We start from the raw sequence: 13,038 nt of genomic DNA, 5'->3' as shown, positions 1-13,038 counted from the left end.
CCAATAACTACTCCTCATTGAGTTAGGCTATTCAACTGGTTCTGAATGCACGTCGTTATACTATGGCCCAGCCAACATCTGTTCATCTCTCCCACAAGAGTAGCATGAGTAATTGTGTCAAAAATTTTTGTTACAAGCTAGCCAAGCCAAATCTAGGTAAAGCTTTTTCTCTCACTCTAGTAACACTATAAAGAAAGAGAAAAAAAAGTTGCCCTGGAATGATTTGTTCTTGATAAAGTGCTGCAGATATTGTGAGATTGCTGTTTTTATTTGTAGGGGTTCAGGGATTATACCTGTGATTTCTTTAGTACAGAGAAGAACTAATTTCCTGATGAAAAAATTCCCAGATAAGTACCTCCCCCATAAGCTTTTTTTTTTAATTTTATGGAATTAAGTAAGATGATGAACATTTAAATAACCCGCTCAGAGTCACACAGTCAATATGTATCAGAAGTGGAATTTGAACTCAAGTATTCCTGCCTTCAAAACAAATTTCTATTATATATATTATATATCACTTATATGTATCATATATAATCAGCCATCTGGTATTTCTGGAAAACAACAATAAGCCAAATAAAAGGAGATTAATGTAAAAATTCTACATAGGATAAATTACTACTTGCTTCTCGAATTCAAAGAAGATAAAGAATTTACGACTTGCTAAAATGAGAAAAGAGATACAATAAAGAGAAAGAGAAGAGTGGCTCCAAAGCCAACTCTCTTATCTACTATATTTTCTTTCTTTTTAGATGTTCATTAATTATATCTTTAAGAATATGTTCTAGAATTTTGTCATGGATCTAATTTAAACTCATTGTCCCATAGCTTACAGACTCCATTCCCTTCTTTAGTAAACAAATACAAGAAAAAGATAACCAGGGCTTTTACCCTTCTCCATTTACGGTACCTTTTCCACTCTCTATAATTTCTCAAGGATCATTGACAGTGGTTAAGCCATCAAAGAGCTAACATTTAAATAGGTCTTTAGGTTTGCAAAGTGCTCATTTTAACCCTGCGAGGTATCTTTCATGGTAGATCACGCAACTAGTAACCATTTAAGGCTGGATTTGAATTCAGGTGTTCCTGATTAGAAGTCCAGTATTCTACTCAGTGTGCCACCTAGCTGCCTTGTACATCTTCCTTTTCTTTCAGTACCCACAGATATAGGTCTTTTTGGATAGTGATCTCCCAAGATTTTAGTTGCTTCCACGTCATTTACCAGCAACAATCCTGTTATTGTCCCCATTTTACAAATGAGGAAACTAAGTCAGAGAAGGATTAAAATCACAGAACCAGCAAGTGTCTGACATAGGATTTGAACTCAGGACTTCTTGACTCAAAGTCCAGTGCTCAATTCACTAAATCATCTAAATGTCCTACTATCAATAGAAATTTACTATTATGTGTAAGATATTATGGCGATATATTTCATCAAAGGCCTTATGATATAATTAGGGAAAAAGGATACTACAGGCAAAAAAAAAAAAAAAAGACAAATACTGATTGCAGTTAACCTATGTCAAAGACCCTAAGAGTGGGATAAACACTTGCTTGAGAAGTTCAGAGAAAGAAGAATTGAAGTGCTTCTAGTGGGGCTTCAGAAAAGTTGTCTTCATCACCTTCATCTTCATCTTTTTCTTCTTCTTAAAGTCTCCTCCTCCTACTTCTCCTTCTCCTTCTCAGGATTAATTGACTTGCCCAGGGTCACATAGCTAGTTAATAAGCTTCTGAGGACAAATTTGTACCCGTGTCCCTCTGACTCCAAGTCATTTTACTACCTAACCCCAGAGAAGCCTTCTGGAAAGTGAGACTTCCGTTGTGCTCTGAAAGAAACGCAGGATTTAAGAGGAGGAAGAAAGCATTCTATGCAGGGAGAACGAACCAATGAATGAATGAATGAAAATGCTTGTATTAAGTACTTACTACATGCAATTCCCTCTTAAGTAACAGGGATAGGAATAGAATAGATCTGTGGCACAGAAACATGAAGGTGGGAAAGTGTGAGGCGTGTTCAGAGTTCAGTGACGGGGCTGAAACAAAGGTTTCTCCTCAGAGGGAGGGAGGGAGTAGAGTAAGGAAGACCAGGGAGGAGCTTATTGCTGAATGTTGTCTGGACAGAAGATAACCAAAATCTAAATCAAGGCAACAGGAATACAGGGGAGAAGTTGGCTAGGGGATACTGAAGAAGGTAAATCAGCAAGACTTTATCCTGATTACAACCTATAACTAAATAACTAGAAACATTTTAATTAAGCAGGGTGGGATATGTAAAGGATGATTCTGGGGTTTAGAACCTTGACATTTCCTCTTCCATGTTTGTTTCTTGGCTCACTCTGAACCTCCTCCTCTTGACTTACTCTGAGCCTCCTTCTCTTTGGAAAAACTCCCCCACCCCTCCACTCATCTGAAGCCCATCTATCATGTGCAAAGTCCAGCTTGCTCCTGCACGAAAGCTCCCCTAGCCCCCTGTATGCAATGGAATTTAATAAGTAAGAAATGATTGACTTTCCTCTCTTAATGTTATTCTAATAAAATTCTCTTGCCACTTTCTCACTACTCTTTTAATGGGACCACGCCCCATTTCACAGAATAGAAAATTTAAAACAGACATCAAACAAGACTTTTAGAGTCAAGAATGGGCAGGAATGGAAAGCCACCTCCGGAGTCAGGAAGCCCTCAGTTTGAATCCCACCTTCAATGCTCACTCTCTCTCTGACCTACCTCCTTCCCTTGGCAAGTCTGCTCACTGCTATGAGCTTCAGTTTCTTCATCTGTAAAATGGGGATAAAAACAGCACCTACCTCACAAGGCTAATGTGAGGACCAAATGAGACGATGACTTGAAAGCATTCTGCATGAAGCTATGTCTGTTAGCTGTAATTAGGTCATTTAGGACACCTAGGAAGGTGCTTTTGCTTTTATGGAAGTCTCCTTGGGATGGGGAGCAGAGGGGGTGTCATGAAGAGCAAGGGGAAGGAGTAGAGGAAAGGGGACTGAAGCTTGCAGAAGGTCAATAATGGAAGATGATGGGAAAGCTGGAAACAAGAGAGGTAAAAAGAAAAGGGAGGGCTAAGGATGCGGGCTTCAGAAAAGACATGGATACCTCCCACTTCACTTCAGTGGGATGGGTGAGAGCACACGCCCATGGACTAGAGCTGAGAGACCTGCCAGGAGCCAAGAGGGGAGCCTCCTGCTTCCTCCAGGAATTTCCATGGGGATTGGCAGGGTGGGCACTAAAGGGTGGGCTCCTCCCAGAAGTGGGCAGATCCCTGCTTCCATACCTGCTGTTGGCCCTGGATCCGCATGTACTCTGACCGCTGTTTGCTGTGCTTGCCTTTGTCTGGGCTGCTGGCCTGTCCTGGCTTCAGCCTGGAGGCCCCCGCTGTGACCATCTTCATAGGTGGGATAGAGACCCCGCCGCTCTGTGAGGGGCAGAAACCGGGGTCAAAGTTGGAGAGAATCCTAGAAAGAAGGAGATTTGGGCTGGACTCGGCTGCCCCATCTCCTTCCTCTGGAGCTATTCTGGCGTGGCCCCCTCTGGATCCACTGACCCCTCTTTTTTTGTCTCTCTGGGCCTAGGGCCCTTTCTGTAGGATCTCTCAGGAAAAAAGGGAAATTTGGCCAATTCTTCACTCCTTTGGCCAGAACTAAGCACACAAAATGGGCATTGCTCTCATCAGGTTTCAGCTTCCTCAATCTTCTAGAACAGGGGTTTGTACCCTTTTTTGTGGGTTCCATGGACTCCTTTCTTTGGTAGTCCAGTGGCCTAGGGACCCTTTCTCAGGACAAAATTTTTAACTGAAGAAAATACAAAAATTTTAGTTAGATGTCAGTGAAAATAAAGATGTCATTTCTCCACCCCCCCATTCTTTGAATTAATGACTCTGGACCCCAAATTAAGAAAATTTGCTTGAGAAGGTGTGGGGTAGCTAAACACAGTAAGGTACTGGATAGAATATAGGGCCTGGAGTCAAGAAAACTTATTTTCCCAAATTCAAATTCAGCCTTACTGATCACTTACTAGCTGGGTGACCCCAGGCAAGTCACTTAATCTATTTGCCTCAGTTTCTTCCTCTGTAAAATCGGCTGAAGAAGGAAATGACAAACTACTTTAATATCTTTGCCAAGGAAATCCAAATGGAGTCATCAAGAGTCGGACACAACTGCACAACAAAATTGAGAGGGTGAGCCGCTCTTTTGGGTTCTCCTGCATCCCTATCCCTGAGAGGTACCAACAGTGCTGGGAAGGCTTTCCCAGGTCACCTCAAAGGGGAATGTTACTGGCAACGCTTCCACAGCAGAGTGGGACAGAAATGGCTGAAGCTATGATTCCCCATACTCCGGCAAAGAGCCTGATAGCGGAGTACTAAAACTGGAAGGGATTTTAGGAGCCATCTCTAATTGATACAATGCTCCCATTTTGCAGCAGAGTGGGACAGAGATGGCACTAGGTATCCAATAGGACAGGATTGGGTTACAATGACCTGGCTGAGGGTATGATTCCCCATACTCCAGCAAGGAGCCTGATATCGGAGTACTAAAACTGGAAGATTTTAGGAGTCATCTCCTATTGATACAACGCTCCCATTTTGCAGAGACAGGAAACTAAGTTCCCACAAAGTGAGGAGAGATCTCCAGGTTCTTGATGTTGCTAACTCACTGCTCTCCATACCACACTGCTCCTTCCTGGAAAGATACTTTGGGGCCAAGTTTTCTTTCTTTTTTTTTTTAGGCTTTGATCTTTCCAGCTTCCTTCCAATCATGGGTGGGGGCCCTAAGAATGGTGGATGGCAGCAGACCCTGGTCCTAGCCAAAGAGGAGAAGCAACAAGAGACTGGAAGGGAGAGACGCAGCAGAGATAATTCAAGAGATAGAGAAAGAGGCAGAGACATAAGTGGTGGGAACTGGGGGGGAAGAGGGGGGAAGTATCTTTATTTGTTGGCTTGCGGATACAAAGTGGGGTGGAGGGCTGAGGGGTGGTCCCAAGTAGGAGCTGGACTCCTCTTGAATCCTGTGTCTTCTTCACACCCTTCTCGCAACCCGGTGCGGAGCCACGAAAAGAACTGGGCAAAAGCTCAGGCGAACCAGCCTCAGCTGGACGCTGTCCGTCCTGGGCAGCCAGTCTCTGACCTCTTATAGTTATTGGCAAGTAGGAAGAGGCCGTGGGGCAGGTGGGGATGGGGCTTGGGTCTCCTCCGTCCTCCCCACTTCCCACAACTCAGAAGGACAGAAGGAGAGATGGGCACAAGCAGGAGAGGAGATAGAACAGGACAGCCACCTGGGCACTGGGGGGCTGGGCCAGGGTCCCAGAGAGGGTGCCGATGGGGGCCGCCGAAGGGGCCTTGCCCATCGCGTTCAATGTAGCCTCCAGCTCCTGGAGCGTCTCCTCCAAACTGTCAAGCCTCTGGAAGGGGAGCCCAGCCCTTGTGTCCCTCTCTGCTGAGTCCAGACTAAGGGGACCTTTCTCCATCAGAGCCCACTCGGCACAGTCTCCTGCGGCTGAGCTACAGTGCTCATCATGCGTGACGGTTTCTTCTGGGCTTGCCGCGGCGGGGGCACCTGGACACTGACCTTCATCCGGTCCCTTTCCCTTGCAGCAGACTGGCCCAGCTCCCTCTCCTTCCACTAGCTGCTGGACGGCCCCTTCTGTGGACGTTCGGACCTTGGTGCCCACCATTGTCAGCGATTCCTCCTGCTGCCCTGGCCTCTCAGCGCTCCCCAAAGGGCGGGCATCCGCTTCTGCCAGAGGCCCCGTCACCAGCAATCCAGCCCCGGGCAGGTCCTGGCTGACTGGTAGCACCCGACACTGCTTAGTGCCCCTGCTTCTGCCGGTGCTCACTGATGCCCGGGGCACTGGGGTGGGCATTTTCCTTGTGCCCGCCTCTTCAGGAATAACCTCTGGGGGGGACGGTGGGTTGGAAGCACATTCAGTTAGGATGATCTGGGGGATACAAAAGCTTCTGGGGAGTGGGGAAATCTGGGAGAAAGAGATAAGGAAGAGTGAATGGAGAACCCCATAGGAGTCCTTTAAGCCACCCTGCCAATCCCACCTCTCTCAGTTCTTTCTGAGGGTTTCCCAAAGTCAGCCAAGGGTGGGCTACGCCCAAAGCCAGGGAGTCTACAATTCCAAGCCAGCACTAGCCTCTAGCTGGGTGATCGGTGAAGAGAGAAGCTCCCTGACACTTGGAGATGGCACCAGAAAGGAATAAAGGAAGGTGCCAGAGCCCCTTTCCCAAGCCCTTCCCCTCTGCCTGAGGGGGGTACTTACCCGCAGCTGGGAAGGGCGAAGCCCCCCGGGAGGCTTTAAATGAGGACTCAAGTTGGCACCACACCCAAGTGGTTCCAGCTTCTGATGGTGCAATGCAGGACAGAGTAGTGGGCTGGGTCCTTCTGGCCTGGGCTCGGCCTCCGCGCATGCGTGTGTGTGTGTGTGTGTGTGTGTGTGTGTGTGTGTGTGGGTAGCAGGCCGTGGGGTGGGATTACCCCTGGCGCTGAGGGCAGGGGGCCAGCCTCCCAAACTCACAAAGAGCAGGAGCCGGACCCGAGACACCCGCCGAGGCTGGCCCACTGCTCAGCTCCTCCCAGAGCACAGCCCAGCTTCCAGGGCAGCATCGCCCTGCTGCCGGGCCCTGTGTCTCTCCCACCCTGGGCATCCTGAGAAGGACACGCTGCCACCAAGTAACTGAGCCGCCCCCTCCGCCCCGAGGCCCCCATTCCTTGGAGAGGAATGGAAGCATCGGAGCTTGCAGCCAGAATGGAAGTCAGACTCTGGCCAGGAGCGACATTAAGCCAAGGAGCGCTGTCCCCTCCCCTAGTCCTGGAGGCGACTCTCCTCAGCTGAGAGCATCCAAGTTCCCCAGACGTCCCCTTCTTATACCAACGGCACCCTCCCACAGCAAAAGCATCCCAGTCCCCAGAAAGGGCAGAAGCCAGGAAAAAGGATGCAAGTGAGGCAGCAGCAGGAACCAAGCTCAGGGAGAAGGAGACTTCCAGATGCTAAGAGATGACAGGACCAAGGGCCAAGAGAAGCTATGGGAGCTCCCAGGAATCTAAGTTCACAGATGAGGAAATTAGGTCCAAGAAACTTAAATGTCTCAGATGGTCTCCTTGGACCAAAGTGAGTGAGAAGAGGCCAAAATGGGGAGAAGAGGCCAAGGAGCAGCCTCCTCCCCCTCTCCATCTCGGAGCCCCTACAGAGAGGCAAAGCAGGAGAGGAGACCCAGTCTCATTGGGCCCCAGAGGGGCAGAGGTGGTGGGCCAGACCATGCAAGGGGGAGGACCAGAAGCCCAGGAGGACCCTGGGCCCAGCTGTAGGGAATGGAGACTCCTTCTGGGGCTCCCCCGGGGGAAGGGGAGGCTGCCAAGGAAAGGTTAAGTGTTCAGTGGTGGTGTGAGGGCAAGTCCGCAAGTATCATTTGGGTCAGTGACCGAGAGCTCGGAGGAGACCGTGAGCAGGTGAGCAGCGTGTTAGCTTGTTAGAGTATTAGCGTGAAAGAGGCAGTGGAGGCAGCGGAGGCTGTGAAGGGACAGGCAGAGAGACAGCAGTTGAGAAGAGGCTCAGGCTGGTTACCTTCCGTGGGGGGCCCAGGGTGGAGACCCCCAGGGGCCCTGATTCCTGGGGAGAGAGCGAGGCTGGGAACGGCTGGCAGCGGGGCATGGGGGAGAGGGGCACTGAACTTCTCTCAAACACCTGAGGAGGCAGAAGGTTGGGGTGGGCTTGGAGGGGGGGAATCTAAATATTGGGGGCTGGGGTCCGTTCAGCTGCCTTTGGTCAGGGACCCCTGAGGAGCATCAGGGATACTAATCTAGGTCCCTAGCCTTGTTTGGGAAGGTGAAGAACAACCAAGGGTTGGCTAATCTCTCTCAAGCTTGCAGGGCTATTAAAAAAAAAACTCTGGTTCTCCCTCTTTTTTCCTCCCTTCCAGAGGACACAGTATAACCCCCCCAAGAGCTATTTATTCTCTTTCTTCAATCTCAGAGCTTTTAGGTATGAGAGATCTCCAAGTACTTAGCTATAGAAATCCCAAAATGCTTGAAGAAGAGAATATGAAAAACATTTCCTATCAATCTCAGTCCCCTCAGTCTGATTCAGGAAGTGAATCAGAAGTCCTCCTCACAGCTTACATGGGATGGGGCTGAGGGAACTAAGACAAAAAGGAGAATATTGTTATTCATAGTTAGCCCAGAGACTTGGGGCAGAGCCAGGGACAAAAGCCAGGAGTTTGGCTCTCTTGGCCTTCCCTAGGCATGGAGGGAGCTGTTGTACAGGAGCCTGGAGGCCAGAGTGGACCCTGTCACATACCTCCAGCTCCGCGATGATCCGGTCTTCATCATCTTCATCCTTGATGGCTGACGCCATAATGGGAGGCGTGGAGGCTGGACGGGCCACTTCAGACACTGTCCGGCGGAGTTTCACTTGGGGCTTCTGGACTTCCAGCTCCTCCGACTCTGCCTTCTGGAAGTGACCCCAGGTACATTAAGGGAGCCCAATATTAGCACCTGCACCCCCTCCACTCTCAGACCAATTTCCCTGTTGCCCTACTTGCCTCTCTTTTCATCCCCTGTACCTTATACAACTTCTCTCTCTAAGATGTCTTAAAATTTAAAGAACTGAGGAAGGGTCTATCCCACCCACTCCTTGTCCTAAAATTTCACTTTTATTGTTGTTCAGTTGTATCAGTTCTTCCTGACCCTATTTGGGGTTTTCTCAGCAAATCTACTGAAGGGGTTTGCCATTTTCTTCTTCAGTTCATTTTACAGATGAGGAAACTGAGGCAAGCAAGTTTAAGTGATTTGCTCAAGATCCGTAGCTAGTAGGTGTCTGAAGCTGGATTTGAACTCAGGAAGATGAGTTTTCCTCACTTTAGTGTACTATGACATCACCTAATGCTCAATGAATGGCATTAAATATCGCTTTTATTGTCCCTATTCCAGCCTCATTTTTCCCCCTTCCTCCCTTTGCTCTAGTCTAGGGATGATTCTCCTTCCACATCTAGAAGGATGCAAAGAAGTCATCTTAAGCATCCTCCTGCCTCCAGACGGGACCGGGCTCTGTCCCTCACAAAGCCTTGCTCCCCTAAGTCAGAGGTTCCCAACGTTCTATTTTTTCATTAAAGCTTTTTATTTTCAGAACACATGCATGGGTAATTTCTTACTTTAACCCCTGCAAAATCTAATGTTCCAAATTTTCTCCTCCTTCCCCTAGATGGCAGGTAATCTGATACATGTTAAATCCAATACATGTATATATATTTATACACTCTTGCTGCACAAGACAAATCAGATCAAAAAGGAAAAAAAAAAACTGGGAAAGAAAACAAAATGCCAGCAAGCAACACCAGAGAGTGAGAAAGCCATGTTCTGATCCATACTCAGTCCCCACAGGCTCTCTCTGGGGGTAGGAGGCTCTCTCTATCACAAGACTGGTTCCCCACATTCTAAAGGTGCCCCCCCCGTCCCTGCAGGCTGCCCTGTTCTAGGCTGCAGGGAAAACCTCCCTCGTGTCCCTGGCCGGACGAGGTACCTTGATGAAAGCCGAGTCTTTCTTGCTGGTGACCACGACCTCTCCAGTGCGGGTGGTAGTAAGGCCGTGGGAGGAGGGGAAGCTCCGGCGGGGAGGAGGTGGCGGGGGAGACTTCGAAGGCTTTTCTGTCCGGTATCGGGGCACGGTCAGCTCATCTAGAGACAGAAGGGGAAGGGTCCCATCACCTGGGAGCCAGGGGGGCACTCATGGCAGTCCAAAGGGGAAGGGACTACTCGCCCAGGGCTTAGTTCCTGCGGTCTGATCCCAGAAAAGTAGCAGAGGGAGGGGAAAGCCCCTGGGCCCCCTGCCCCGAGTCCTGAGGCCATTCTCAGATCAGAGCCTAATCATTCCGCTTTCTCTTCTCCAGGCTGTATATTACCCCGCTTCCTCTCACACCACAGGAGCCTCTTTTATCAGACTGGCAGCTCCCTGAGGACAGCGGCCCTCGCCAGAGCGGGGAAGCCCCTCCCTCAGTCAGGCCCTTGCCCGGTTCTTGGGCTGGGCCTCCCCTACCTGAGCCCCTCCGCCCACTGGCCTCTCCACGGGGGGCTGCCTTCTGACCATGAGGGGCTTTGGAGGGCTTGTGCTCAGGGGTTGGGGCCGGCCCCCGAGGTTTCCCTGCACAGTCCAGGTCTGGGATGGCCTTCAGCAGCTCTGCCTGCGTTTCTTCCAGCAGCCGGTTGATGTCCTTGGCACTGTACTGGCTCAGGGCTGCCCTCTTCTCCTCCCAGTCCCTCTCAGCTGCCTGGGGGGAGGAAGGGGAAAGCTGAGGAGGAGATCAGACTCAAAGTTGGCCTTCCACAATTTTTTTAGCCACTTCTGCTTCCTCCTAACAAACCCCTAGGTGGGATCCCTTGAAAACAGCACAGATAAGAATGGGAGGATCAAAAACACCGCTTTGCTATTCCCCTCAAAAAGGTAACAGGCTCAAGAACCTAAGGAGAGTCAATCATTTTATACTTTCTAAAATGTTTAATGAAGCCCCAGAGGCTTTGTTAGTTAATTAGTCAACAAGCATATGTGTGTGTGTGTGTGTGTGTGTGTGTGTGTGTGTGTATGTAATTATTAAGTACCTCCTATGTGCCAGGGACTGTGTTTAGTACGGGGATTTTTAAAAAAGACAAAAAAGTATCTTGGGGACAGGAGACACTCAGATGTCCCCTTGGGAAGCTGTGGTGAGTTCTACATTTCCAGCGACTTTCTCCATCCCTGCCTCCATCCTTGGCCATACAATCCCTCACCCTAACCCTGGACCAACAAGGGGCAGGAAGCTCGATGTGCATGTCCCCGATAGCACAAGCACCTCCACAGACACGGCTTTGTCCACGCTTCTCTTGCTGGGCGTTTCAGGGCCCCTGGAGGGATTGCCCCCCTTGGGCGTGTGAGCAGTGCCCTCACCGGGCCCCCCCAGCTCATGGAGGCTCAGGGGAGGGCTGGGGGGCGGCACCTCGAAGTCCAGGCTTTTGCCGAAGTCACATTCAGCTGTCACTTTCTTTGGAGACTGGCTCAGGAGGTTGTTGGGAGGTGGCCAGGTACCCTCATCCACTTGCCTGGGGAGACAGGTAGCTATGAGGCCCCTGGGTAATCCCTGCCTGCCCTCCCCACTGGGACACCCATGCCCTCTGGCGGTGAGTTGGGAGAGGAGCTCCGGGCTCTCCAGGGTCACAGAGAGGGACACAAAGCAAAGTGACTAGGTTTAAATGGGACACCTGCAGGCCATGCAGAAGCGTCTTTGGTGGAGGGGAACTAGCAGGTAGAATGCACAGAGGGGAAGCTGAGCATGGTCTGATTTCAGACGTGGGGCCAGAATGATTCCCTGGGGTGAGGGAAGTCCCAGGATCAAGGCTGGCTTGGGTATCTGGGTGGTATGGGGGTGACCCCGGGAAGAGTGGGGGACAGACCGACCTTCGGATCTGAGCCAGTGTGTCAGTGACCCCTCGACAGCGCTTGAGAAGCCCATCCAGTCTCTGGGGCTCCTCCTTCAGGAACTTGACTGCCTCAACCTCCACCCGGAGAACAACCCGCATCTTACTCTGCAGCCCAGGGAATTGTGCTGGGGAGAGAGATGGGGAGGAAAACAAGGAGAGTGAGCGCAAAGCATGCAGGAAGGGCGTCCCCATACTGCAGAGACCATCTAGGACAATCCAGAGGCACTGGTTCTATCACCCGGCAGCTGAAAGGAAACCAACTATGTCTCTAGGGAGGCACATTTAGCCTTATTATTATTATATATAATAGCCTTATTATTAAGAAGTCCTTTCTCCTTTTGTTGTAACCCTTTTTGCGGGTTTTCTTGACAAAGACAGTGGAATGGTTTTCCCGTTCCTTCTCCAGTTCATATTACAGATGAAGAAACTGAGGCACACAGAGTGAAGTGACTTACCTAGGGTCACACAGCTAGGAAGTGTCTGGAGCCAGATTTGAACTTAAGTTTTCCTGATTCCAGACCCACTGTAACATTCAGCTGCCCTTCAGTTTTTCTCATTCCCCACTTCTTTGCAGAGATTGGGGGAGTGTTCTACAGGTGTGGAATGTTGCATATAATGTCACACTTTTGTATATTGATCAAGGAGCTGATTGATCAGTTCTGCTTAAACTATTTTATCTTCTTCCTCTTTTTCTTTTAAAAATATTATCTGAAGCAGGTGTGGTGGAACATGCCTGTGCCCCCTGCTACTGGAGGAGGCTGAGATGGGTGGATCACTCAAGTCCAGCCATTCTGAGCTTCAGTTGCGCTAAAGCCGATTGGCTGTCTCTGCACTCAAGTCCCAAACCAGTGGGGTGAGTGCCCAGGGGTGAAGGGCCACCAATCTGCCTAAGGAAGGATGAATCTAGCCTAAGGAAGGCTAGAAAAAGAGCAGGTTAAAGCTCAAGGGCTGATTGGAAGGTAGAGTCAGTCCATGAGTGGCTGGTGTATATCCAGCCCTACGTGAGAAATAGGGAAATAGTCTCAAAGAAAGAAAAAAAATTATTTGTCATAAGGCGGGTTTTTAACTTTTTGAGATTGTGGACTCCTTTGACAGTCTGTAAAAACCTTCTCAGATAAATGTTTTTAAATACATAAATAAAATATATAGGATTAAAAAAACTAATTATACTGAAATACAGTTATTTAAGTATTTTAAAAAGCAAGTTCAGATAAAGAACTTCTGTTATGAAGTATGGAGAAGAGAAAGAAAGGGGAAATGGAGAGGAATCTAGACTATATTAACAAATATGTGTCTGTATATGAGAGAAAGAAATACATATATATATATATGTATATATATGTACATATATCTCCCTTTATACACACATATGTATATGTAGAGAGATATTTATATCTGTATCTATAGTCCTTTTGTCCAATAGGTTGTCCAATATCTATATAGTCTTTTCGTCCAATATATATGAGCAAAAGTGACTTGTTCCAATCTTCCTTCCCCTTCATGAAGAACCCTGTCTTGGTGATGTGACCATCTAAGTTTTTAATTAAATCCTGCCAGATGTTACTTTCCTCCATGAATGACCTAA

General features: G+C 48.8%; 1 protein-coding gene across 3 annotated transcripts in view; it reads right to left on the bottom strand.

The window, feature by feature from the left end:
- Positions 1-13,038, bottom strand: part of SRCIN1 (SRC kinase signaling inhibitor 1) — a 115,896-nt gene that overhangs the window by 7,434 nt on the left and 95,424 nt on the right. For all 3 annotated transcript variants that reach the window (XM_051994666.1, XM_051994668.1, XM_051994667.1), the window contains 6 exons: positions 11,431-11,578; positions 10,829-11,075; positions 10,039-10,270; positions 9,526-9,680; positions 8,305-8,457; positions 3,284-3,424 (listed from right to left, as the gene is read on the bottom strand). In XM_051994666.1, the coding sequence (XP_051850626.1) occupies positions 3,284-3,424; positions 8,305-8,457; positions 9,526-9,680; positions 10,039-10,270; positions 10,829-11,075; positions 11,431-11,578 (1,076 nt within the window). The remainder of the gene's footprint in view (positions 1-3,283; positions 3,425-8,304; positions 8,458-9,525; positions 9,681-10,038; positions 10,271-10,828; positions 11,076-11,430; positions 11,579-13,038) is intronic.

Source organism: Antechinus flavipes, chromosome 4 (genome assembly GCF_016432865.1).
Source record: "Antechinus flavipes isolate AdamAnt ecotype Samford, QLD, Australia chromosome 4, AdamAnt_v2, whole genome shotgun sequence".
Classification (NCBI taxonomy): Eukaryota; Metazoa; Chordata; class Mammalia; order Dasyuromorphia; family Dasyuridae; genus Antechinus; species Antechinus flavipes.
Note: the sequence above shows the minus strand (reverse complement) of the source record. Positions and strands in the feature narration are given on the sequence as shown.